Source organism: Eleutherodactylus coqui, chromosome 6, assembly GCF_035609145.1.
Source record: "Eleutherodactylus coqui strain aEleCoq1 chromosome 6, aEleCoq1.hap1, whole genome shotgun sequence".
In the NCBI taxonomy this organism is placed as follows: Eukaryota; Metazoa; Chordata; class Amphibia; order Anura; family Eleutherodactylidae; genus Eleutherodactylus; species Eleutherodactylus coqui.
The window spans coordinates 17132841-17156263 of record NC_089842.1 but is presented as its reverse complement, the minus strand read 5'-3'; the positions used below and the strand labels follow the sequence as shown (position 1 = coordinate 17156263).

Here is a 23423-nt window from a genome sequence, read left to right as displayed (position 1 = left end):
GGCCCTGCCTGTCCCTCACCCCTGTGCCCTTTTTCCCAAGGCCCTGCCTGTCCCTCACCCCTGTGCCTTTTTCCCAAGGCCCTGCCTGTCCCTCACCCCTGTGCCCTTTTTCCCAAGGCCCTGCCTGTCCCTCACCCCTGTGCCCTTTTTTCCTCTAGGCCCTGCCCCTCCCTCACCCCTGTGCCCTTTTTTCCTCTAGGCCCTGCCCCTCCCTCACCCCTGTGCCCTTTTTTCCTCTAGGCCCTGCCCCTCCCTCACCCCTGTGCCCTTTTTTCCTCTAGGCCCTGCCCCTCCCTCACCCCTGTGCCCTTTTTTCCCCGTAGGCCCTGCCCCTCCCTCACCCCTGTGCCCTTTTTTCCCCGTAGGCCCTGCCCCTCCCTCACCCCTGTGCCCTTTTTTCCCCGTAGGCCCTGCCCCTCCCTCACACATGTGCCCTTTTTTCCCCGTAGGCCCTGCCCCTCCCTCACACATGTGCCCTTTTTTCCCCGTAGGCCCTGCCCCTCCCTCACCCCTGTGCCTTTTTTTTCCCCGTAGGCCCTGCCCCTCCCTCACCCCTGTGCCTTTTTTTTCCCCGTAAGCCCTGCCCCTCCCTCACACATGTGCCCTTTTTTCCCCGTAGGCCCTGCCCCTCCCTCACCCCTGTGCCTTTTTTTTCCCCGTAGGCCCTGCCCCTCCCTCACCCCTGTGCCTTTTTTTTCCCCGTAAGCCCTGCCCCTCCCTCACCCCTGTGCCTTTTTTTTCCCCGTAAGCCCTGCCCCTCCCTCACCCCTGTGCCTTTTTTCCCCGTAGGCCCTGCCCCTCCCTCACCCCTGTGCCTTTTTTCCCCGTAGGCCCTGCCCCTCCCTCACCCCTGTGCCTTTTTTCCCCGTAGGCCCTGCCCCTCCCTCACCCCTGTGCCTTTTTTCCCCTAGGCTCTGCCCGTCCCTCACCCCTGTGCCTTTTTTCCCCGTAGGCCCTGCCCGTCCCTCACCCCTGTGCCTTTTTTCTCAAGGCCCTGCCCGTCCCTCACCCCTGTGCCTTTTCCCCTAGGCTCTGTCCGTCCCTCACCCCTGTGCCTCCCCACCCGCAAGGTTTTTCCTTTTCCCCCCCTCCACTGCGTGTTTTGTCACAGTCTCATTCCAGCTTCTTCTCGCTTCTCTCTCCTCCCGCCGGACTCTGTGTAGATCAATAGACGCAATCCCCGACAACGTTAAATTTAGGCAACTCCAGAGGGAGCTGTCTCAGGTGCTGACGCAACGCCAGATCTACCTGCAGCCTGATAACTAGTCCAGGTACCCACTGTCCGTCCTCTGCCATCACCACTTCCCTGACACAGGCCGGTGGTGTCCGCATGGTGTGCCCTCACGACAGCGCAGCGTACTGCATGGCAGGGGGCGGCTCGTGCAGCACCAGCCGGCGTCCCAGTGCATGGCAGGATGAGGGTGAGACCATGCAGTGTGGACCCGGCGCCACCTGTGTCCTAACGAAGGACTTAAAGGGATAGTCAGTATTTGCAGCTTCTCGCTATGCATTACTGCGGCAGCTTCCTGGCAGGTGACGGGCCCTGACTGCTAGTTCACCGATGCGGGGTAAGTTGCCGGAACACGGGGTTGCATGGAGTGACTAATCCCGCTGTGGAGTTTACTGAGATGCATGTTATCTAACACATGTAGTGTGTGGGAGGCAAGGTGCACATGGGGGAGGGGCTCCTATGGCATCCTAAGAAGAATAGTCACCCCCCCCCTAGAGGGTGCCCCCTACTTTGGAGGCGCCCCCATATAGTCAAAGCAGGAACTGATGGTTTGCAGTGTTACAGGGGGCGTACAGAGGGTCTCCTAGCGTTATGTAGAGTCCTCCTTGTATAACGGGAAGTTCCACATCTTTCTGATATACAGATCTCTGCTTGCTGTTGATAAATAGGAATCCTAGTCATTCACATCCTGAAGCCAAAACCCCTTACAAACCTAATACTTCTCACAGCTGAAGGGTTGTTACAGTCGTCTCCAGTCCAGACCATCCTCTGTGAGCTGCACATACCGGAAGCCGGTTATTACATTGTAACCGTCCGGAGTCCCGGCTGTTCAGCTCATGGCGGATTGTCTACATTGGTGCTTCCTGAAGATGTTGTCCATGGTTGGAAAAACACGGCTGCCTTCTGCAAAACACAGCGCCACCCTTGTCTACCAGGTTGTGTGCGGTACTGCAGCTCGGCTCCAATAAGCCATGAAAAACTAAACCCACCAAAAATGGTGCAATTGCATTAATTTTGTAATTTCTCCCCACTTTAGTTTTTACAAGTTTTTCTGTCCATTATTCGGTATATTAAAGTTCACTCTTAAAAAATACAAGCCGGTAGGTCAATGGGAAAAATAACAACTTACGGCTTTTGGAAGGCGAGGATGGAAAAACCAAAATATTTTTTTAAAAATTCAAAATTTGGTCCCGAAGGGGTTATGCACTAATTTAGCAACGTAGGTCTGGACTGGATACAATTGTAACAAACCCTCAGCTGTGAGGCATCGGATGAATGGAAGTCCATTATGGCGCTGTTAATTCTCTAATTGCCCAGCTGCAGGTGCAATCCAGCGATTACCATAAAACACGTGCGCTCCCACCGCCGCCGGCACACGTGGAATAGCGTCATCAGTCGTTGAATTTTTAACTAGAAGTTAATTAAAACTCCTTCAGAAGTCGGTCTGCCCCATGGGTACATAGATGAGGGTGCTGCAGGCCCACCCTAAGATCCTGCGAAGAGACTGTCTGCGTGGAACATATTTTCCGCTGCCAATTAGCTACAGATTTCATCTCGCTCATTTGAAGGGCTGAAAACCTGCAGCATGAGGGCGGATTCACCCAGCGGCGGCACAGGTCAGTCGCCTAAATATGTCGCATATGACCGAAAATGGTTTACGCCGCGTACTTCACCAGCTCCTGCCGTTTTTTTTTGTTTTTTTTTTACTCTTGCTTATCGGGTGTTTGGTCTGCATCGGCTTGTATCCACCGGAAGCCGCAGCAGAGGTAGTCGGGTGTGCGGGTGGAGTGTCCGTAAGGTATATGGGACCGCATCATCATGGAGGGGTGGATTGTCAGATTTGGATGCCCACGTAGAGTTCACTGATTGGTTTACGTAATGTTTTCTGATTGGTTCTTCTGAAGTTCACTGATTGGTTACTTGAAACGCGGCTAACTTGGTCGGAGAAAAGGATCAAAGAAATGCGTTATTGAGTCCGTTCGAATTGTACTTCCAGGTGAACGCAGTGGCGTGTATTTGTATAAGGCTGCGTTCGCAGGTCGCTGCTTTGTTGCCAATTTTGTCACAGGTTTTCATGCAGCTCTGCCGCAGATCTCGCAGTTTCAATTAAAGGGGTGAAATCTAAGGCTGAACTGCATCAAAATCCACAGCAAATCAGCGAGGAGTGAACACATCCGGATTCTACTCTCCAACCATCCTTTCACGCAGTTTACGCCAATCAATCAGCGAGCTGCACGTGGCCGCCCTTCTCTGCGCCGCCGTCCTTCCCTTCACTCCACAGTCTCATCTATGAACGATACGATGATTTTCTGTTTATACCGCTCTTTTTTTTTTTAACCCAGAAACAATACATGTTCTGTGCGTAAAAAAAGATGCGATTGACCGCAAACGAAGGAATTCTCGTTCGTCTTTTGCTTGTGCACGCGTTCGCACCATTCGTATTCGCTTCATTGGACAATCACATGATCGACCCTTGTAACCGGACGATTTCTTTAAACGTCCACATGAAGCTTTTTATCTTACAGGGCTGATGTTTATACCAACGGGAAAGGCTATATAGGGCCAAACTTACCCACAGACCCCCAAATATGATGCCCACCACATGCTGCCCTCTGTTGGCTGCTATTGGACAGCTCAGCACTGGCTCCTACATGTAATGAGCTGTGGAGGACGTTGGGTAAAGACTAGCTTGTTCACCATCGTTTTTCAGTCCCCTGGATTTCCTTACTAAACCAGTAATAAGTCGGCAGCAGGGTGCCATGGCATGTGTATATAACTCGCAGCGCCCTCCAGAGGCCGAGGGGATTGTGCCAGTGAAAACTGGCAATAACCAAATATTCCTCACAGTGCGAGATATAGTATATAACCTGACAGAGGAGGAGCGGGGTGTAATTATACTAATTATAGCACAATGCCAGTCAGCTGCATGTAAAGCCAGCAGAATAATGTAATGGCACTGATTATACTGAGAGGATTAGATTTCTTGAAGCAAAGTAACATAAATGCTTTGGGCTAACTAGGATTAATTGGGGTTTCTCGCACGGCTCCTCTTTCCCTGGTTGAAGGACGCATCGATTTTCAGCGTTAGGCCGGTGATGCACCACATATTCCAGCAGCACTTATGTAGCTCCAATATGGATATGTATCCCAGCCAGACTCTGGTTCTCCTAACTCGGAACGCCAAGCATCCTAATTTCCCATGATGCTTAGTGTTGGGATCAAGCCGGGACACATGTCCTTGTTATGGACGCATAAATACCGCCATCATACGCTGGTGTCCTCCGCTTTACCGTGTGACTCTGGGATTTGTGACAGGAGGAGGATTGACCTTCTCACTGATGAATGCGGTACGGCCTGTTGATAGAGGATACCCAGTGATGCTGCCCTCTAGAGGGCGCTCCACAGAAGTTTATGGTTCCTGCAACAGACTTTCTACCAGTCCGTTGACTTGTGTTGGCTTGACTTTGCCCAAGACCCCCCCCCCCCCCCCCCACCTCCGGTAGACCAGTGAGGTCCGTTTTACCTTGTCTCCACCTTACTCTCTCCCGTTTTTCGCCCCTTTCCAGGTCCGTCCAGACGTTTGCAGACAAATCGAAACAGGAGGCTTTGAAGAACGACTTAGTGGAGGCTCTGAAGAGAAAGCAGCAAAGTTAAATGTTATCCACTCCCCCTCCCCTTTCATTTCTTATGATGTCTCCCCCGGTCCCCATCAGTCATGGGCTCCCTCTGATTTTTTTAATTTTTTTTCTCTGTTCTGGGTTTTTTCGCCCCGTCCGTTTGTTGCCCCGTCTCTGTCTGCATCACTTACATAGCCATTCAGCACAGTCCGCTCCTACCCAATAAAGCTGTATGATCCCGCCACAGTTTGGGGCTCGTTCCTCCAGCTTTCCCCACCCCTCCCCCTTTGTGCTAACTGGCCCCACCCCCGTGTTACCCCGTTATATACTGCACATCCTGCTCCGCCCTCCACAGCGCCAACAATGGTTACCTCCTATCGAAGAATAGACGGATCTGTGCTGGAGGGTGGATGAAGAGACTTCATGTTTTCATCATGGGATCCTCTGGCCCCTCCCCCAATATCATTTTTCCTGGTGCCGGTCTGGGGAATGCGTAGGGTATGTTATTTTTTTTTTCCCTTTTTTTGTTTTGTTATATATATATTTTTTGTAAAGCTTTAAGTCTTCTATATGAGCCTTCCTGTACTAACAATAAAACGATTCTAAATATCACGTCCCGATTGTCTGCTCTCTGTCTGGTCTGCGGGAAGCCAGAGTCTCGTTCACCCACTCGTATGCTTCTGACTGACCAGCAACTTACAGGTTAAATCAGCAAAAATACCTACTCCAGTCACATCCAGAGCTGCAGGGACTATTCTGCTGGCTTGCTGTTGGCTCTCAGGCTGCAGGAAGTTACCTCTCACCACTGCCACCTGCTGGCTTGCTGTTGGTTCCCAGGCTGCAGGACGTCACCTCTCACTGCTGGCTTCCTGTTAACCGCCAGGCTGCAGGAAGTCAACTCTCACTGCTGCCACCTGCTGGCTTCCTGTTGGCTCTCAGGCTGCAGGAAGTCACCACTGCCATCTGCTGGCTTGCTGTTGGCTCTCAGGCTGCAGGAAGTCACCACTGCCATCTGCTGGCTTGCTGTTAGCGCTCAGGCTGCAGGAAGTCACCTCTCACTGCTGCCACCCGCTGGTATAATGTTTGTACTGGGATTGCCTAGTTTATGTGGGAAATGGATGGCTGTATAGAGCCTGATGTCAGCACTACTACTCCCACAATGTAAGGCAGCAGAGGGCAGTGAATTACAGCATCTCTGATAAAGCTATAAAGGCGGCTGAGGAGGAAGGCGGGAAGTTTATCTCGACAGCCTATAGGAAGACTGACAATTCTTTCACCGCCTTAAAGGGGTTGTCCAGGAGTAATATAAAATGGCCTCTGGACCCCCATCCTAGAGCGATTAGATCTCGTGTGCGGATCAGAGGGGGCTTCACCTCTAGCTCAGCCCCCCTCAGTCTGTACATGAATTCTGATTGCCAAAAGGGCGGGGCTACAACAGGAGCCTAAAGGTCCTTTCAGAAGAGCCAAGTTCGGGGCCAGATGTGATCAGCGCCGGTCGACGTGTTGGTCAGCACTCAGTTCATTTTACATGGGCCAAGAATCGGCTCATGGGGACGAACAATCACTACGGAGATTGGTGGTCCCGAGGTCAGCTGTACAGCCCTGTTCACACGGGGGGACGAACAATCACTACGGAGATCGGTGGTCCCGAGGTCAGCTGGTACAGCCCTGTTCACACGGGGGGACGACCAATCACTACGGAGATCGGTGGTCCCGAGGTCAGCTGTACAGCCCTGTTCACACGGGGGGAAGAACAATCACTACGGAGATCGGTGGTCCTGAGGTCAGCTGTACAGCCCTGTTCACACGGGTGGAAGAACAATCACTACGGAGATCGGTGGTCCCGAGGTCAGCTGTACAGCCCTGTTCACACGGGGGGACGAACAATCACTACGGAGATCGGTGGTCCCGAGGTCAGCTGTACAGCCCTGTTCACACGGGGGGACGTACAATCACTACGGAGATCGGTGGTCCCGAGGCCAGCTGTACAGCCCTGTTCACACGGGGGGAAGAACAATCACTACGGAGATCGGTGGTCCCGAGGCCAGCTGTACAGCCCTGTTCACACGGGGGGAAGAACAATCACTACGGAGATCGGTGGTCCCCTGAGGTCAGCTGTACAGCCCTGTTCACACGGGGGGACGTACAATCACTACGGAGATCGGTGGTCCCGAGGTCAGCTGTACAGCCCTGTTCACACGGGGGGACGTACAATCACTACGGAGATCGGTGGTCCCGAGGTCAGCTGTACAGCCCTGTTCACACGGGGGGACGACCAATCACTACGGAGATCGGTGGTCCCGAGGTCAGCTGTACAGCCCTGTTCACACGGGGGGACGACGAATCACTACGGAGATCGGTGGTCCCCTGAGGTCAGCTGTACAGCCCTGTTCACACGGGGGGACGTACAATCACTACGGAGATCGGTGGTCCCGAGGTCAGCTGTACAGCCCTGTTCACACGGGGGGACGACCAATCACTACGGAGATCGGTGGTCCCGAGGTCAGCTGTACAGCCCTGTTCACACGGGGGGACGTACCGCTGGTCAGCGAGTGTCTTTATGCTTAATGAAACGAAGATCAGCCGCTGACTGTTTGCTGGTTGGTCGGCTCATCATTGCCCCCTTTAGGGTGCGTTCCCATCTATCCGGTACCACTTGCTGACTAGACTCCGCCCAGCCGTTACTGCCGATGGAAGCGCGATCCTGCCGATAGCCAAATCGTGCGGCTATTGGCAGCCGCAGCTGGGTGGGCTTTCAGCCTCAAGGGGTACCTGTTGGGTGGGAACGCAGCTTTACTGCCCCCGATTCTACAGCTGGTGATTTGCTGCAGCAGCACATATCCTGGTCAGCAGACAACCAGGAAGGACGGGGGGGTGAGAAGCAAGTTTAAGCTGTGAGAAAACCCTTTCCCTAGAAGTGGTACAACAGGGTACTAGAGCCTCCATGCCTGCCCGTATCACATCTTGTATCCAAGCTAGAGGTGGTACAACAGGGTACTAGAGCCTCCATACCCCCTTGTACCCAAGCTAGAGGCAGTACAACAGGATACTAGAGCCTCCATGCCCGCCCGTATCACATCTTGTATCTAAGCTAGAGGCAGTACAACAGGGTACTAGAGCCTCCATGCCCCCCCCCCCCCCCCGTATCACATCTTGTATCCAAGCTAGTGGTGGTACAACATGGTACTAGAGCTTCCATGCCCACCTGTATCACATCTTGTATCCAAGCTAGTGGTGGTACAACATGGTACTAGAGCCTCCATGCCCGCCCGTATCACATCTTGTATCCAAGCTAGAGGCAGTACAACAGGGTACTAGAGCCTCCATGCCTGCCTGTATCACATCTTGTATCCAAGCTAGAGGCAGTACAACAGGGTACTAGAGCCTCCATGCCTGCCTGTATCACATCTTGTATCCAAGCTAGTGGTGGTACAACAGGGTACTAGAGCCTCCATGCCTCTGTATCACATCTTGTATCTAAGCTAGAGGCAGTACAACAGGGTACTAGAGCCTCCATGCCTGCCTGTATCACATCTTGTATCCAAGCTAGAGGTGGTACAACAGGGTACTAGAGCCTCCATGCCTGCCTGTATCACATCTTGTATCCAAGCTAGAGGCAGTACAACAGGGTACTAGAGCCTCCATGCCTGCCTGTATCACATCTTGTATCCAAGCTAGTGGTGGTACAACAGGGTACTAGAGCCTCCATGCCTCTGTATCACATCTTGTATCTAAGCTAGAGGCAGTACAACAGGGTACTAGAACCTCCATGCCTGCCTGTATCACATCTTGTATCCAAGCTAGAGGTGGTACAACAGGGTACTAGAGCCTCCATGCCTCTGTATCACATCTTATATCTAAGCTAGAGGCGGTACAACAGGGTACTGGAGCCTCCATGCCCCCCGTATCACATCTTGTATCCAAGCTAGAGGCGGTACAACAGGGTACTAGAGCCTCCATGCCCCCCCGTATCACATCTTGTATCCAAGCTAGAGGCGGTACAACAGGGTACTAGAGCCTCCATGCCCCCCCGTATCACATCTTGTATCCAAGCTAGAGGCGGTACAACAGTGTACTAGAGCCTCCATGCCCCCCCGTATCACATCTTGTATCCAAGCTAGAGGCGGTACAACAGTGTACTAGAGCCTCCATGCCTGCCTGTATCACATCTTATATCTAAGCTAGAGGCGGTACAACAGGGTACTAGAGCCTCCATGCCCCCCGTATCACATCTTGTATCCAAGCTAGAGGCGGTACAACAGGGTACTAGAGCCTCCATGCCCCCCCGTATCACATCTTGTATCCAAGCTAGAGGCGGTACAACAGGGTACTAGAGCCTCCATGCCCCCCCGTATCACATCTTGTATCCAAGCTAGAGGCGGTACAACAGGGTACTAGAGCCTCCATGCCTCTGTATCACATCTTGTATCTAAGCTAGAGGCAGTACAACAGGGTACTGGAGCCTCCATGCCTCTGTATCACATCTTATATCTAAGCTAGAGGCGGTACAACAGGGTACTGGAGCCTCCATGCCTCTGTATCACATCTTATATCTAAGCTAGAGGCGGTACAACAGGGTACTAGAGCCTCCATGCCCCCCGTATCACATCTTGTATCCAAGCTAGAGGCGGTACAACAGGGTACTAGAGCCTCCATGCCCCCCCGTATCACATCTTGTATCCAAGCTAGAGGCGGTACAACAGGGTACTAGAGCCTCCATGCCCCCCCGTATCACATCTTGTATCCAAGCTAGAGGCGGTACAACAGGGTACTAGAGCCTCCATGCCCCCCCGTATCACATCTTGTATCCAAGCTAGAGGCGGTACAACAGGGTACTAGAGCCTCCATGCCTCTGTATCACATCTTGTATCTAAGCTAGAGGCAGTACAACAGGGTACTGGAGCCTCCATGCCTCTGTATCACATCTTATATCTAAGCTAGAGGCGGTACAACAGGGTACTGGAGCCTCCATGCCTCTGTATCACATCTTATATCTAAGCTAGAGGCGGTACAACAGGGTACTAGAGCCTCCATGCCCCCCGTATCACATCTTGTATCCAAGCTAGAGGCGGTACAACAGGGTACTAGAGCCTCCATGCCCCCCCGTATCACATCTTGTATCCAAGCTAGAGGCGGTACAACAGGGTACTAGAGCCTCCATGCCCCCCCGTATCACATCTTGTATCCAAGCTAGAGGCGGTACAACAGGGTACTAGAGCCTCCCTACAAGGGGTCGGTTCTCCACAATAAATGATCCTTTTGCTCTGATATTATAATCACTTATATCAACGTTACAATCAGAGAGAAAGTCTCATCTGACAACTTCTAGGGGAGGAAGGGGACTGATGATGAGTGTATATATATATATATATATATACATACATCTAGGGGAGGGCGGGCACTGATGAGGAGTGTAGCTGCTGCATACCATCCAATCCTCATCTGCTGGTAAGTGACGGCCGGAGATAGAAGGGAGGACCTTGTAAAATACATGTTAAACTTAATATGGGGCCTGGCCCTCAGCTGATGCACGGGGGTCCCCCAAGCGGTGGGCCTCCTTCCCTCAACTACTGATGACCTATCCGGAAGATGGATCATCAGTGAAAAGATTAACCCCTTCAAGGTGGATTTTATCGCACAAGTTTTGTTTGTTGCGAGGCGCACAGATCTCACACGAGAATAGAACCCGTTACAAAGAAATGGCGCCATTATCACCAATGGGTGTGAAGAATGTCCGTGAGGGGAGTGCGAGGTTTAATTTTTCCTATTGAAAATCCATGTAATTCTGATGCACCTGAAGATCATTCAGTGACACAATCTGATTCTCACAAAACGCATCGCGCTCGGATGCAGAATCGCATGTTTAGAAGCGCGATATCTGAGTTTCTCGGAGGGATCTCGCACTCACCTGTGTAAATGCACCCCAAGGATAAAGAAGTAGTGCAACCTTTTCTTGATCATTACCTTAGTTTGGACGATCCCAGATAACTACTGAAGGGGTTTCACATGGTGCCTTCTGCCCCCTTGTGGTCAATTTGAGTACATATTTAAGAATGTCACATGAAGATATTACAGTGTCCCAGCCCAACTGCAGGTCTGCTGATCTGAGCACCACAGGTGGTCTACATAGCATCTCACTAACACTGCTTGCTGTGGGGTACTTCCAATCAGCTTCTTGTACCAACATCAAAATGAACACAGCAAGATAATCCAAATGATTCTGTATCATCAGACTAGAACCATCTTCTAATCTGGAATCTCCCCATTGCTTCTCTCTGCTGCTGGCCTTGTGAGTTTCTCCTTTACTCTCTAAACCCCCTAATGATAATGATGATGGAGGGGGAGGGGGGGGGGGGGCTTGTAGATGTGATCACATGACTGCTAGGATAATATACTGCATTACTTATGTAGTGCATTCTACTGAGTTTATGACAGCAGCCTGTTACTCTACCAGAGGCCGGGCCTAATAGGCTGAGATGCAGGGCACACATGCAGGACTTTGTCAGGCTTCCGCCTGCTATGGGTACCGATTGGTACCTTGACATCACACTACGACGTGCCGATGGGTGACAGAAGGAGCCTCCTCCCCCGTCATTTGCTTACATGCGGCAACTGCTATTAATTGTGGCATATAAGGGGTTAAACTGCCAGGACCCGAGGTTTCTCCTCTCCAGGTGATTAGAGCAGGAGCCAGGCTGTCAAAACTTGGCCAAGCCACCACCTTCAAAAAGATGTATGTGCAGATTTAAAGCTCATTAGTGAGGTCAGTAAAAGGTGTATTGGCCGTCACTAAGGGGTTAAAGGGGTATTCCCATTTTGGGAATATTATTTCAGTGTGTTCAAAGTCCTAAAACAATCCGCTCCCCCATCAGAGGTTTATCTCCAAAATGCTCCGTTCTCCAGATATTGATTCCTCGGCCCTTGGGTTGTTCAATGGAAAGGAGTAGCAGAGCACAGCGGTGTCCGGGCCGAAGCTGGTGTGCTTCATAGATCCCGGCCACCAGGCAGCCTCTCTTCATACAGACCCCAACGCCCCAGGACGTAAATGTATGTCACATAGCAGGAAGGGGTTAAGGATGCCGCTCAGTTTGATCCTAAAGATGTGCTAATTTTTGGAGGATTTTCATCTCCACATTTCAAACCCTAGAACTTCTGAGAAGAGAAGAGTCCGCAGTCTGGAACTATGAGATTGGGATACAACTCCAAGGATCCCGAAAAGGAAAAGACAGACAGGTTGGCATGGTTACATAGGAGTTCAGGAGGATCGCAGGAGGCAGCAGCGTAGACAGATGAACAGAAGGAACAGACCGCCACAGAAAGACCGTAGTTATTGGGTAGAGCAACCAAGGAGAGGAAGCAGGGAATGAAGGGCGGGCCGGGGTCTCGGCCGGCACCCACTCACCATATTCAGTGCACCCAGTATACACATCAGGTGAGGGAGGAGGGAATGAAGGGCGGGCCGGGGTCTCGGCCGGCACCCACTCACCATATTCAGTGCACCCAGTATACACATCAGGTGAGGGAGGAGGGAATGAAGGGCGGGCCGGGGTCTCGGCAGGCACCCACTCACCATAGGCAGTGCACCCAGGATACACATCGGGGTACATATGACTTTTTTTGATTACTTTTATTGCATTTTTTTAAGGCAAAATTAACACAAAAAAGCCATTCAGCTGCTTTTTTTTATAGTGTTTGCTGTGCAGGATAAAAAGTGTGTTCCATTTATTGTACGGGTCGTTACAGATGCAGCGATACAAAACGCACAGAAAGGTTTTTCATGTAATTTTCTTTTCTAAACTTTCTTTATGTCCCTGTAGGGGACTGGAACCTTCCATTCTTCAGATTATACACTGCAGTACTTCTGTACTGCAGTGTATAATCTCTTTTATTGGCTATGACAAGCCATGGCAGACCTGGAAACAATTGTCCGGCGTCCAGGTTCCATGGAAACCTATTATCCCTCTGTGATTGGATGGCGGAGGGCTGATGAAATCACCACACACTCCCTGTTCACTACTTATATACCGCAATCAACATGCATTGTGGCATGTGAGGGGTTAACAGCAGAGTAGCATCCTCTCCAATCCCAACCATTGTAACGGTTCCACTCCTTGGAGTAACCGTAGGCTCCTGAACATGCACCGTTTGTGTGCCGTACATATAGGGCTAACCCTCCCACCCCTCTCCCTCATAATGTACATGTAAGTCATGGAGCTGGAAAGGGTTAAACGGAAGGTCTATGCTGGATAAATCAGCAGTTTTGGATTATTGAATGCCGGATTAAAAGAATTTCAATGTAATTTTTTTTTTTTACACATTTTTGCAGCAAAAGAACATCCTGTCTCACTTAAATACCAGCCTATCCCTTTAAATTAACCCTTATTTGGTCTCCTGGTGTGGAGCAGCAGCACTTCAATGTGTTCGAAGACTGAAAGTCCAGGAAACAACATCAAGTATTAGTACACTTTCCCTCTGTAGCCTGTAAAGTCACATTAATTCCCATATTCCCTTGTGTGACCCCACTAAGTGCATCTATAACCGAATGTGTTATAAAATGCCCAGAATAAAAAAAGAAATTCCCATAAAAGTCCCGCTGGAGGCTGCAGCGCATGTGAAAGGGTTAAAAGTCCAAAAGCCCCTTAAAACAAAAAAACATCGTCTTCTGGAAAATCAGCCATGTGAGCTCTGAGGAAGACGAGGGGGAATGCTGTAAACATGGAGAATGGCCGATCCTCTGTGGGGGTGGAGCCGTCTTGTTTCATTGCAGCAGCGGTTCTCTTTCTGCGGCCGGAGAGTCGGCGGAACTTTTTCCTCTGAACACGAAGAACTGAAAGATGATCTACTCAGGAGTCAGGAAATTAATTGGACTCATCCTGTATGGAGTTAGGAGAGATTATTGAGCAATTCCAGTTCTGGCCACAAGGGGGCAACCTGTATGCTGCTCAATGCAGATCAATAGAAAGCTATACAGATCGCCCTCTTGTGGTGGCAAGAGGTAACAGATTTTTAGACATTTGTATGTGGATTTCAGGGGTGCAGATGTTGTGATCATATCAGGGCTAAAAGGTCCCTCCGAATACTTAGCGCTGTCAGCACCAAGAGCGCAGCGCACGCCGTCACCCAGCACCCGCCAGCAAGTGCCGCCATCACTGGTCAGGTGATGCTGAAGTAGGCTGCCTGTCACTAGGGGAAAGATGGCAGCACTCAGTAGCGATTGATGGATGGCGATGTGAGCTGCGCTCTTGGTGCGGGCAATGCTCAGTGGAAATACTGCAGATTTCGACAAGGTTTTCCCTCCGCAGGCAATCTGCAGCATTCACACTACAGGTACAGTACCCTAACAGTTAATGGAAACCTATTGAGGTCCGTCATCTGGCTTTCTGTTTTTTCTGTTCCTATTACAGAACAGAAGAACGGAAGGCATAGTGCAAAAGTGAACAAAGCCTTAAAGGGTTGTCCCACTTCTAGCTGTTTGTGGCAGGAAGCAGACAGCTCCATACATTGCACAGTGGTCTCCGTAGGTACTGCAGGCCTATTGAAGTGAATGGAACTCAGCCTGCAGTACCAACACCGTCCACTGGGCAATGTACGGAGGCGTCTGCTTCCTGCAGCAAAACCGCTAGAAGCAAGACAACCCTTTAATGTACAGGGAAGGCTCCACCAGGTGGAGGCAGGAAGGAAGTGCAGCTGGGCTGAGACAGCTGAAGTCTGCCCTGCAAAGGATACAATTAGATCTAGGCTCATGACGCCCAGGCTCCCAATCAGCCACGGCAGGTGGTGCTCAATGTAGTTGGCTTCAGACTGGCCGTTGTCTGGGTTCTTCAGGAGGATGCTGAGGCCGTAGGTCAGGTTTCCCAAGATGACCATAAAAAAGAGCGACAGCGCCAGCCCCTCCGTGGATCTCCTCCGGAACTGCGAACACCAGAAAGTTGGGTTAAAAACTTCTCTGGTTCCAGATAATAAAACTATATCGCCTAATGAAAGGTTTAGCACCACAGCAGCACAAATCTCCCTCCTGTCCTGATAGTTTGTTACAATGTATCAGTCTGGAGTCCAGAGGACTGGATACAATTGTAACAAACCCTCAGCTGTGAGAATTATCAGATCAGGTCTTCAGCTTCTGGGTGGAAAGAAGAATATTCTCATTCACTGACAGCAAGCAGAGGAATTGAAAATGAAGAGGATTAACTATATTAAAAAGTTACAGAACTTTTCATTATCCAGTGATTGTTCTCCATTTATCTATGTGAGTGGTTACATGTTATCTTCCCCTCCCCCGCTGGCGGCCATGAGTCCCCCCCTACAGAGAGGCAGTGTGCTTACATTAGTGACGATCTGAGGAAGCCGGGAGCAGAGGTAGAACATGGATGAGATGGAACCGATTGTACATCCGATGATCTCCTGGGTGGAGAAGGGCTGAAATATACAAATACACACGGGGGAGGGGGTATCAGGATCGTCCGCAACCGCACACGAAAATCCACAAGAGCGTTATATGAACTGTTCTCATATGTATTATATGGAACAAAGCACAGCACTACACTGCAGACGGAACTGTTCTCAACAATTCCTCTAGATCTCTGCTTGCTGTCAGTGAATGGATGCGAGGCCATTTTATTCACTGACAGCAAGGAGAGATCTTGCAGGGAGAGGAATGGAAACACAAAGTCTGTTCATAAGTTTCAGAACCTTATATAATGATTAAAAGGGTTGCACCAAGTTATAAAGTTATCCCTTGTCCACAGGATAGATGATCCGGAGGTCCCCCATGAATGGCGCGGTGGGCGCTCATGTGTGCCACGGCTCCATTCATTTCAATGAGGAGCGCCAGAAGCTGCCGAGTAGGAGCGCTTGGCAATCTCCAGCCTTGTAATTGAAATGAACGGAGCGGCTGCACTAATGCGTGACCATCACCCAATTCACGCTGAGACCTCCAGGACCCCTTTTCTTGAGATCAATGGGGATCCCAGAGATCGTAAAGTTATGGATGTAACTTTATATCTTGGCGCACCCCCTTTCACGCTTACCCGCCCCAGGGCATAAATGTACGAACTGGCTGAGAAGCAGTTCCCTCAAATGAATGTACAATTATGGCCTATAGATGGCGCAGAAACCGAGCCCATGCCATCCGCAGGGGAGGGAGGCGGCTGTGACTGACACCCCTCCTAGCTCTTAACCACTTACGTGCTGTGATCAATGTTGGATTGTAAAGTGTTCACAGAGGAAGGGCGCTCCCTTTGTGACATCATCGGCCCTCCACCAGGTAAGTGCAGCGGGCCGATGGGTATCGCTGCAGCCGTAATGACCCGTATAATAAACTGAACACATTGTTTAACCAGCCAATAAAAGTGATCAAAAAATTCAGATGTACCCCAAAATGGTACCAAAGCAAGTCCTCACATAGCGCCGTCCATGGAAATAATAAAGAAGGTTATGGGACTTTGAATGCAGTGATACAAAAAATATATGTATTTTCCAAAAAACGCTGTTTATTGTGGGAAAAAAAAAAAAACGGAAAAAAAAAAAATGTTGGTTTTGTCGTAATCGTAACAAACCGCAAAAGACGAATTTATCATTTATTCTGCACGATTAATACCGTAAAATAAAAAAGAAAACAAATGGCAGAGTTGCGGTTTTCTCTCGCCGCCTCCAAAAAGAGTTAATAAACGTTTTACAATACATTATATGTACCCAAAAAATGGGAGGCAATAAAAACTACGGCGCGCCACGCCAAAAACATTCCATTTATGGTCATGTCAACGGAAAGTGGAGGTGAAAATCCATCGAAAAATTGCAGTGTCCTTTGGTCGAAAAATAGTCCATGTCACTAAGGGGTTAAGCTTCACTTCCCGAGGACCCCAGCCGTCACCGGCACTCACCTCGCTATCGTCCGTGGAAAGCAGGCGTCTGGCGCTCACTACGGAGAGGTCAGCTGACGCCGGACGACTTCCCAGCATCGGCAGCAAAGCAGCAGAACCGAACAGAGCGAATCCACAGACCGCGTTTATACTGAGCGCCGCTGTGGGAGGAGGAAGAAGGGGGTCATTATATTAAAGGGGCTACGCCAGGGACGGGGGTAGGGCGTCTATAGTTTTAGAATTAAGTGGGGATGCGACCGGTCTCCCAGTCACTTTTGGGTGGAGTCCCCTTTTAAATGGAGCAATCTGCAGTACTAAGGGCTACCATTCACAGATGCCCAGCGGAGGACGGGCAGATTCCATGAGCTGAGAACTGAGCCGCACCCAACATACCCGCTAAGAAGGTGGGCAGGGGGGCTTCCCTGCGTCTGATCTACTCACCGCTCGGCCCCTGGTTCCGGTACTTGTAGTACAGGTAGAGAGAAAGCATGAAGAGATCGGCCAGCACGTAATAAACCGCCGTGTACGTCTGCGGAAGAGACACAGGTGACACCGGGCACAGGTCACATGATCACACCCTTCTGTACGAGCATAGAGGTTACTTACCTGTATGGGCAGCTGGTGGGACAGGAACGCCCCCACAAAGTTACAGGAGTCTCCGGCAAGCCAGCCCAACAGGAACCAGATGGACAGTGCCCGGTCCATGTTCCCCGTCTTACAGGACTTATAATATTGCCTGAGAAGACAGAAGGCGACACGTAAGAGGTGGAGCAACAACCGCTGATGGCGCTATTACTGTACCTATGTGTGTGTGGGGGGGGCACAAACTTTCCATAGACGCCATAAGTCAGTAAAGTAATGGGGAAGGGTCAAACAATGGTGAGTAAGTCATAACTGTTGAGTGCTAGTAAAAAAAAATGTGGTCAGGTGACTTGTCACATGATCAATGTATGACATCACTATGGAGAACGCAATCTTATATAGGCCGGAGGGGAAAGCAGTGGAAGCTTTAACACACTGCTTTCAAAGTCCTACTCTCTCACTGCTATTATAAAGCCTGTGTCAGTCTTCACTGCAGTACTGGCATTCTATTCATGAACCATGAGGGTCAATGGCTTTACACCTGCTGCAGTGCATAGTACGGAGAGACGCTGACACGGCTTCCTCCACAGCTTAAGGAAGGAATCCATAAGACGTCTCATGGGTCAGTGTGTACAGGATGTCTGTGGTCGGAGGATCTTCAGTCAGCACTTGAGTCGGCCGCGTCCTCACATGACCTTGGGAGGAATGGGAATATTTACTCACGGGAAGGAAGCAGCAACAAAACACAAGATGGAGAAGAGGCCCAGGTAGACACTGGCGAGATCCCGTCCGTTCGCCGCGCATTCGTTGAACACGTTCCACACCCAGGCCGTCCCATTCAGGCAGTCGGAGAAGTTCTGCGGTGGGGAAGGACCCCCCAGCTCCCAGGAGAACTGCGATCCCCACATGATGCGGCCCTGAAAATGAGACAAAAAGACATCCCTTATATATCATGTTCACACTGCGTGCAGACCCATATAATAATTTATACTCTAGTCACATCCAGAGCTGCATTCACAATTCTGCTAACTTTCTCTTAAATCATGCCTAATAGTCCAGTTATATCCGGAGCTGCATTCAGAATTCTGCAGACGTCCTCTTAGCTTCACTGCCGCGTGTACAAACAAATAAGACATGCAGGTAATAAATAAGGAATGCTGCTGATGATATGATGTTTATTACACACTCCAGAATGCTGGAGCTCGTTCTTCCTGTTCGCTGTGGACAACAACAGTCTATAATAACCTTCCGCCCCCAGAAGAAGCTGTTGTTTCGCTGTAAAACCCGGCACACAGTTCCATCTCAGGCAGATCTGTAAATGCTGAGAGTTGTGGTGATTAGATGGACGGTCTTGTCACCGGAGGCCCTAAAAGTGGTTCCCCCCCCCCCCCCCCCCCCCTTGGCCTATAAGAGGCTCTCGGAGGCTCCTTGTGTGTAGTGACCTCTTCTTCCGTTTGTAGAGCTTGTTGGCCACTAGACGCCTCTACGACGCAGAGAAGAGATTTCACCCCGTTACCAGAAGGGGGCGCATTATTGGGATGTGAGAGGCTGGATGGTCATATCAATGAATTGTCCCCCACCGGCCGTTCTGACCAGACTGTTAGGGGGTGTTGGGACCAGTGGATGTGTGAGGGCACATATGGTGACCGGGCTCAGGACTCCCTACAGACCACCAGCAGAGAGGAGTGTCTGACCAGACTGTTAGGGGGTGTTGGGACCAGTGGATGTGTGAGGGCACACAAGGTGACCGGGCTCAGGACCCCCGACAGACCACTAGTAGAGAGGAGTGTCTGACCAGACTGTTAGGAGGTGTTGGGACCAGTGGATGTGTGAGGGCACACAAGGTGACCGGGCTCAGGACCGCCTACCGACCACCAGTAGAGAGGAGCGTCTGACCAGACTGTAAGGAGGTGTTGGGACCAGTGGATGGGGGCACACAAGGTGACCGGGCTCAGGACGCCCCGACAGACCACCAGCAGAGAGGAGTGTCTGACCAGACTGTTAGGAGGTGTTGGGACCAGTGGATGGGGGCACACAAGGTGACCGGGCTCAGGATACCCCCTACAGACCACCAGTAGAGAGGAGCGTATGACCAGACTGTTAGGGGGTGTTTGGACCAGTGGATGTGTGAGGGCACACAAGGTGACCGGGCTCAGGATGCCCCCTACAGACCACCAGTAGAGAGGAGCATCTGACCAGACTGTTCGGAGCTGTTGGGACCAGTGGATGTGTGAGGGCATCGGTCCCCCTAGTGGTGGTACGAGGGACAATGACAGCTCAGCAATATGTTCAGGACATCCTGCAGCCCCATGTGTTTCTCTCATGGCGGCTTCCTAGAGGCAGCAGGATAATGCTCGGCCGCACACACAATACCATAGGCCACCTGGACAAGCAGAAGATATGGATGAACTCTTTCTACATCTGATGGCCAAGCTCTCAGAGAAGCACAACATGGTGATCATGGGAGATTTTACCGATCCAGACATTTGTTGGGAATCTTTCAGGTAAAAGTAATGGATCCAACAAATTCTTATCCGACAACTTTATATTCCAAAAGGTAGAAAACAAGAGGATCTGCTATCTTGGACCTATATCTTACCAACAGGGAGGAAATGGTTGAGAAAGTAGGGGTGTCTGGGTCCTTAGGAGGTAGTGATCATGCTAGCCTTGAATTTTGGATAAAGGCCTAATCTATTTCAGAGACAGCTCGCATGAGCAATCTCTGCAGTAGATCAGAACTCCGACCTGCTGGCCTGTGAGCAGTAGCGTAACGTATGTTGGCTGGCAGAAAGAAGACTGCCAGCCAATGTACGTAACCTCACAGGAAGTAGAGAAATCAGGAGAAGATAGGTGAAGTGAAGATCTACTAAGTAGACTGACGGGGTAGGCATAGGTAAGTGTAGAATTTATTTTTTTTAATGACAGAACTCAGGAAAGAACAAGGAAATAGTAGAAGCAATGGGATGAAACTGAAAGGGAGGAGACACAGATTAGATATTATACAGTGAGGAGATCAATGAGTGGAACAGGTTGCCACGGGAGGTGGGGAGTTCTCCTTCAATGGAAGTCTTCAAACAAAGACTGAACGGACATCTGTTTGGGATGATTTAGTGATCCTGCACTGAGCAGGGGGTCCGACCCGATGACCCTGGAGGACCCTTCCAACTCTACCAGTCTATAATTCTCCAAGAGTGTCACAGGAATATCCCCACAACATTGTAACTTCCGTGGCTGCCAGATTTAATCGCCAATAGAATCTGTATACCTCCATGCCTACCTGTATCACATCTTGTATCCAAGCTAGGGGCGGTACAACAGGGTACTAGAGCCTCCATGCCCCCTGTATCACATCTTGTATCCAAGCTAGAGGCAGTACAACAGGATACTAGAGCCTCCATGCCTGCCTGTATCACATCTTGTATCCAAGCTAGAGGTGGTACAACAGGGTACTAGAGCCTTCATGCCCTCCTGTATCACATCTTGTATCCAAGCTAGAGGCGGTACAACAGGATACTAGAGCCTCCATGCCCCCCGTATCACATCTTGTATCCAAGCTAGGGGCGGTACAACAGGGTACTAGAGCCTCCATGCCTGCCTGTATTACATCTTGTATCCAAGCTAGAGGTGGTACAACAGGGTACTAGAGCCTCCATGCCCACCCGTATCACATCTTGTATCCAAGCTAGAGGTGGTACAACAGGGTACTAGAGCCTCCATGCTCCCCCGTATCACATCTTGTATCCAAGCTAGAGGCGGTACAACAGGGTACTAGAGCCTCCATGCCCGCCCGTATCACATCTTGTATCCAAGCTAGAGATGGTACAACAGGGTACTAGAGCCTCCATGCCTGCCTGTATCACATCTTGTATCTAAGCTAGAGGTGGTACAACAGGGTACTAGAGCCTCCATGCCTGCCTGTATCACATCTTGTATCCAAGCTAGAGGCAGTACAACAGGGTACTAGAGCCTCCATGCCTGCCTGTATCACATCCTGTATCCAAGCTAGAGGCGGTACAACAGGGTACTAGAGCCTCCATGCCCACCCGTATCACATCTTGTATCTAAGCTAGAGGTGGTACAACAGGGTACTAGAGCCTCCATGCCCGCCCGTATCACATTTTGTATCCAAGCTAGAGGCGGTACAACAGGGTACTAGAGCCTCCATGCCCCCCGTATCACATTTTGTATCCAAGCTAGAGGCGGTACAACAGGGTACTAGAGCCTCCATGCCCACCTGTATCACATCTTGTATCTAAGCTAGAGGCGGTACAACAGGGTACTAGAGCCTCCATGCCCACCTGTATCACATCTTGTATCCAAGCTAGAGGCGGTACAACAGGGTACTAGAGCCTCCATGACCCCTGTATCACATCTTGTATCCAAGCTAGAGGCGGTACAACAGGGTACTAGAGCCTCCCTACAAGGGGTTGGTTCTCCACAATAAATGACCCTTTTGCTCTGATAACACAATCACTTATAACAAGGTTACAATCACAAAAGGTCTCACCCACCAACCTCCAGGGCAGGGAGGAGGTTACTGGTGATGAGTGGATCTACACATCTGCTCTATCTGGTAGTAGACTTGGATGTTTGGTGTCCCGTAGATTTTGGGGGACATCCATACAGATAGTCCTCATGTTCTCAGGCGGGTTGGATTCCGTGCGGGGTATTCTACACGGAATTCACCTGTTCTGCAGCCACCTGTGACATGCAGACTGTGGCATCCACACGGACCGCGCTACTTCTGGGTTCGCTGTACTATGCATGGTCCTCATGGCTTGCAGTCGGACATGCGCAGCAGTTTTTTGTTTTTTTTATTATTTAATCCCCCGCTTTCCCAGCTGTGGGGGAAGCGCGGATCGGACGGCTTCCATTGACTTCAATGGAAGACGCCCGTGCAGCAACCGCAGCAAAACGGAGTATGCTGCGATTTGCTTTCCAGACCAAAAGGTCCACGAAACAAATCCGCATGCTCTTAATTAAGCTGCAGCCGCCCGTGTCTCCCTATGGGTGGCTTGAATTGCGGATCGTCCACAATTCCACAATTCATATCCGCCCGTGGACATGAGGCCCAAGTGTACGGACAGAGACGTTAAAGCCCTGTAATAATAAATCGCCCATCCGGCCTGGAATTGTATCTAGTGGGAATGAAAAGCAAAACCTCCCCACTAGCGCCCCCAGTCACCCCAGGGCACCCGCACACAGCGCAGCCTTCACCCCCGGCCTCACCTGATAACGTGATCCGGCAGCCGCTCGGTACAAGATCTCCGCCTCTTCTCTTCCCGTAAAATCCTAATCATAAACTGAAACAATGTATCAACCGATGTGCTGATGGACAGCTGCTCCCTATATACAGCCTCCCCCGGGGTCCTGTGATATAGAATATAGATCTCTCATCAGTCAGGGGGGCCTGTGATACAATGTATCACCGCACGGTGCCCTCTCTCCTCCCTCCTGTTGTCTCTGCCGGCTCCTGTATCAGCTGAACACATGACCTACAGTCACATGACTTCCAAGGAGGCTCCTCCCACTCCAGAGTGACTGTGCTGACGGAGGAGGTTCTTCTGTCCCATAAATACAATGTATCCGGAAAGTCTTCAGCCTCTCGCCTTATTACATTTTGTTATGTTGTAGCCCCCCTCCCCCATTCTGCACTGAATACCCCAATATGACAAAGTGGAGTACAGTCCCCCATGTCTACGGATTGGCTGCTGTCCATGTCCGAAAAATAGACGGTGCGTCCGGGACGTTTGAGGCTGAACCTGTTATTAGGACTAATTATCAGCAGTGTCTAGCTCCCAGTAACGAGTCCAGATCAGTAGATTGAGGTGTAATCTTTAGCGCTCCGCACGGCTCTCCGTCTGGGAGAAGTGTTGGCGGCCCGCGATTATTTAATACATTGTCCAGGAAATCAAAGATTCAGGTTGCCAGTTCTGTTCACCCCCCGTCCTCAGTACTCAGGTGAAGCCCCTCTGGCAGTGATGCCAGCCTCCAGTCTTCTTGTTGGATGGGGGCCGGCTGTGGACAGCCATTGTCAGCTCTCCCCAGAGATGTCCCATTGGGTTCAGGGCTCTGGCTGGTCACTCAAGGACATTCACAGAGTTGTCCCTAAGCCCCTCCTGTGTTGTCTCGGCT

The 23423-nt window shown here is 50.7% G+C and overlaps 2 protein-coding genes across 3 annotated transcripts in view; one reads left to right on the top strand and one right to left on the bottom strand.

Moving 5' to 3' along the window:
- The window catches only part of CAPZB (capping actin protein of muscle Z-line subunit beta), a 45546-nt gene extending 40086 nt beyond the window's left edge, over positions 1-5460 (top strand). Inside the window, exons 9-10 of one of the 2 annotated variants that reach the window (XM_066606362.1) lie at positions 1164-1271; positions 4798-5460. In XM_066606362.1, coding sequence (XP_066462459.1) covers positions 1164-1266 — 103 coding nt within the window. In that variant the 3' untranslated portion in view covers positions 1267-1271; positions 4798-5460. The remainder of the gene's footprint in view (positions 1-1163; positions 1272-4797) is intronic. The other variant, XM_066606363.1, reaches the window with a different exon arrangement.
- Positions 5461-12516: 7056 nt separating this feature from the next.
- Positions 12517-22783, bottom strand: SLC66A1 (solute carrier family 66 member 1). The gene is made up of 8 exons (XM_066606361.1): positions 22518-22783; positions 18012-18205; positions 17313-17442; positions 17148-17235; positions 16728-16867; positions 15172-15264; positions 14575-14760; positions 12517-13687 (listed from the first exon to the last, which is right to left on the bottom strand). The coding sequence occupies exons 2-8, from the start codon at positions 18194-18196 to the stop codon at positions 13607-13609; spliced, it is 903 nt and encodes a 300-aa protein (XP_066462458.1). The 5' UTR covers positions 18197-18205; positions 22518-22783; the 3' UTR covers positions 12517-13606.
- Between the last annotated feature and the right edge of the window lie 640 nt (positions 22784-23423).

Bases quoted from the DNA above. Each gene is read 5' to 3' on its own strand.
- SLC66A1 (XM_066606361.1), bottom strand. From the start codon at position 18,196: ATGTGGGGATCGCAGTTCTCCTGGGAGCTGGGGGGTCCTTCCCCACCG. The intron at 17,443-18,011 runs GTGAGTAAATAT...CTGTCTTCTCAG, and splicing joins TTTGTTGCTGCTTCCTTCCC to GCAATATTATAAGTCCTGTA. The intron at 14,761-15,171 runs GTAAGCACACTG...TGGTGTTCGCAG, and splicing joins TTCCTCAGATCGTCACTAAT to TTCCGGAGGAGATCCACGGA.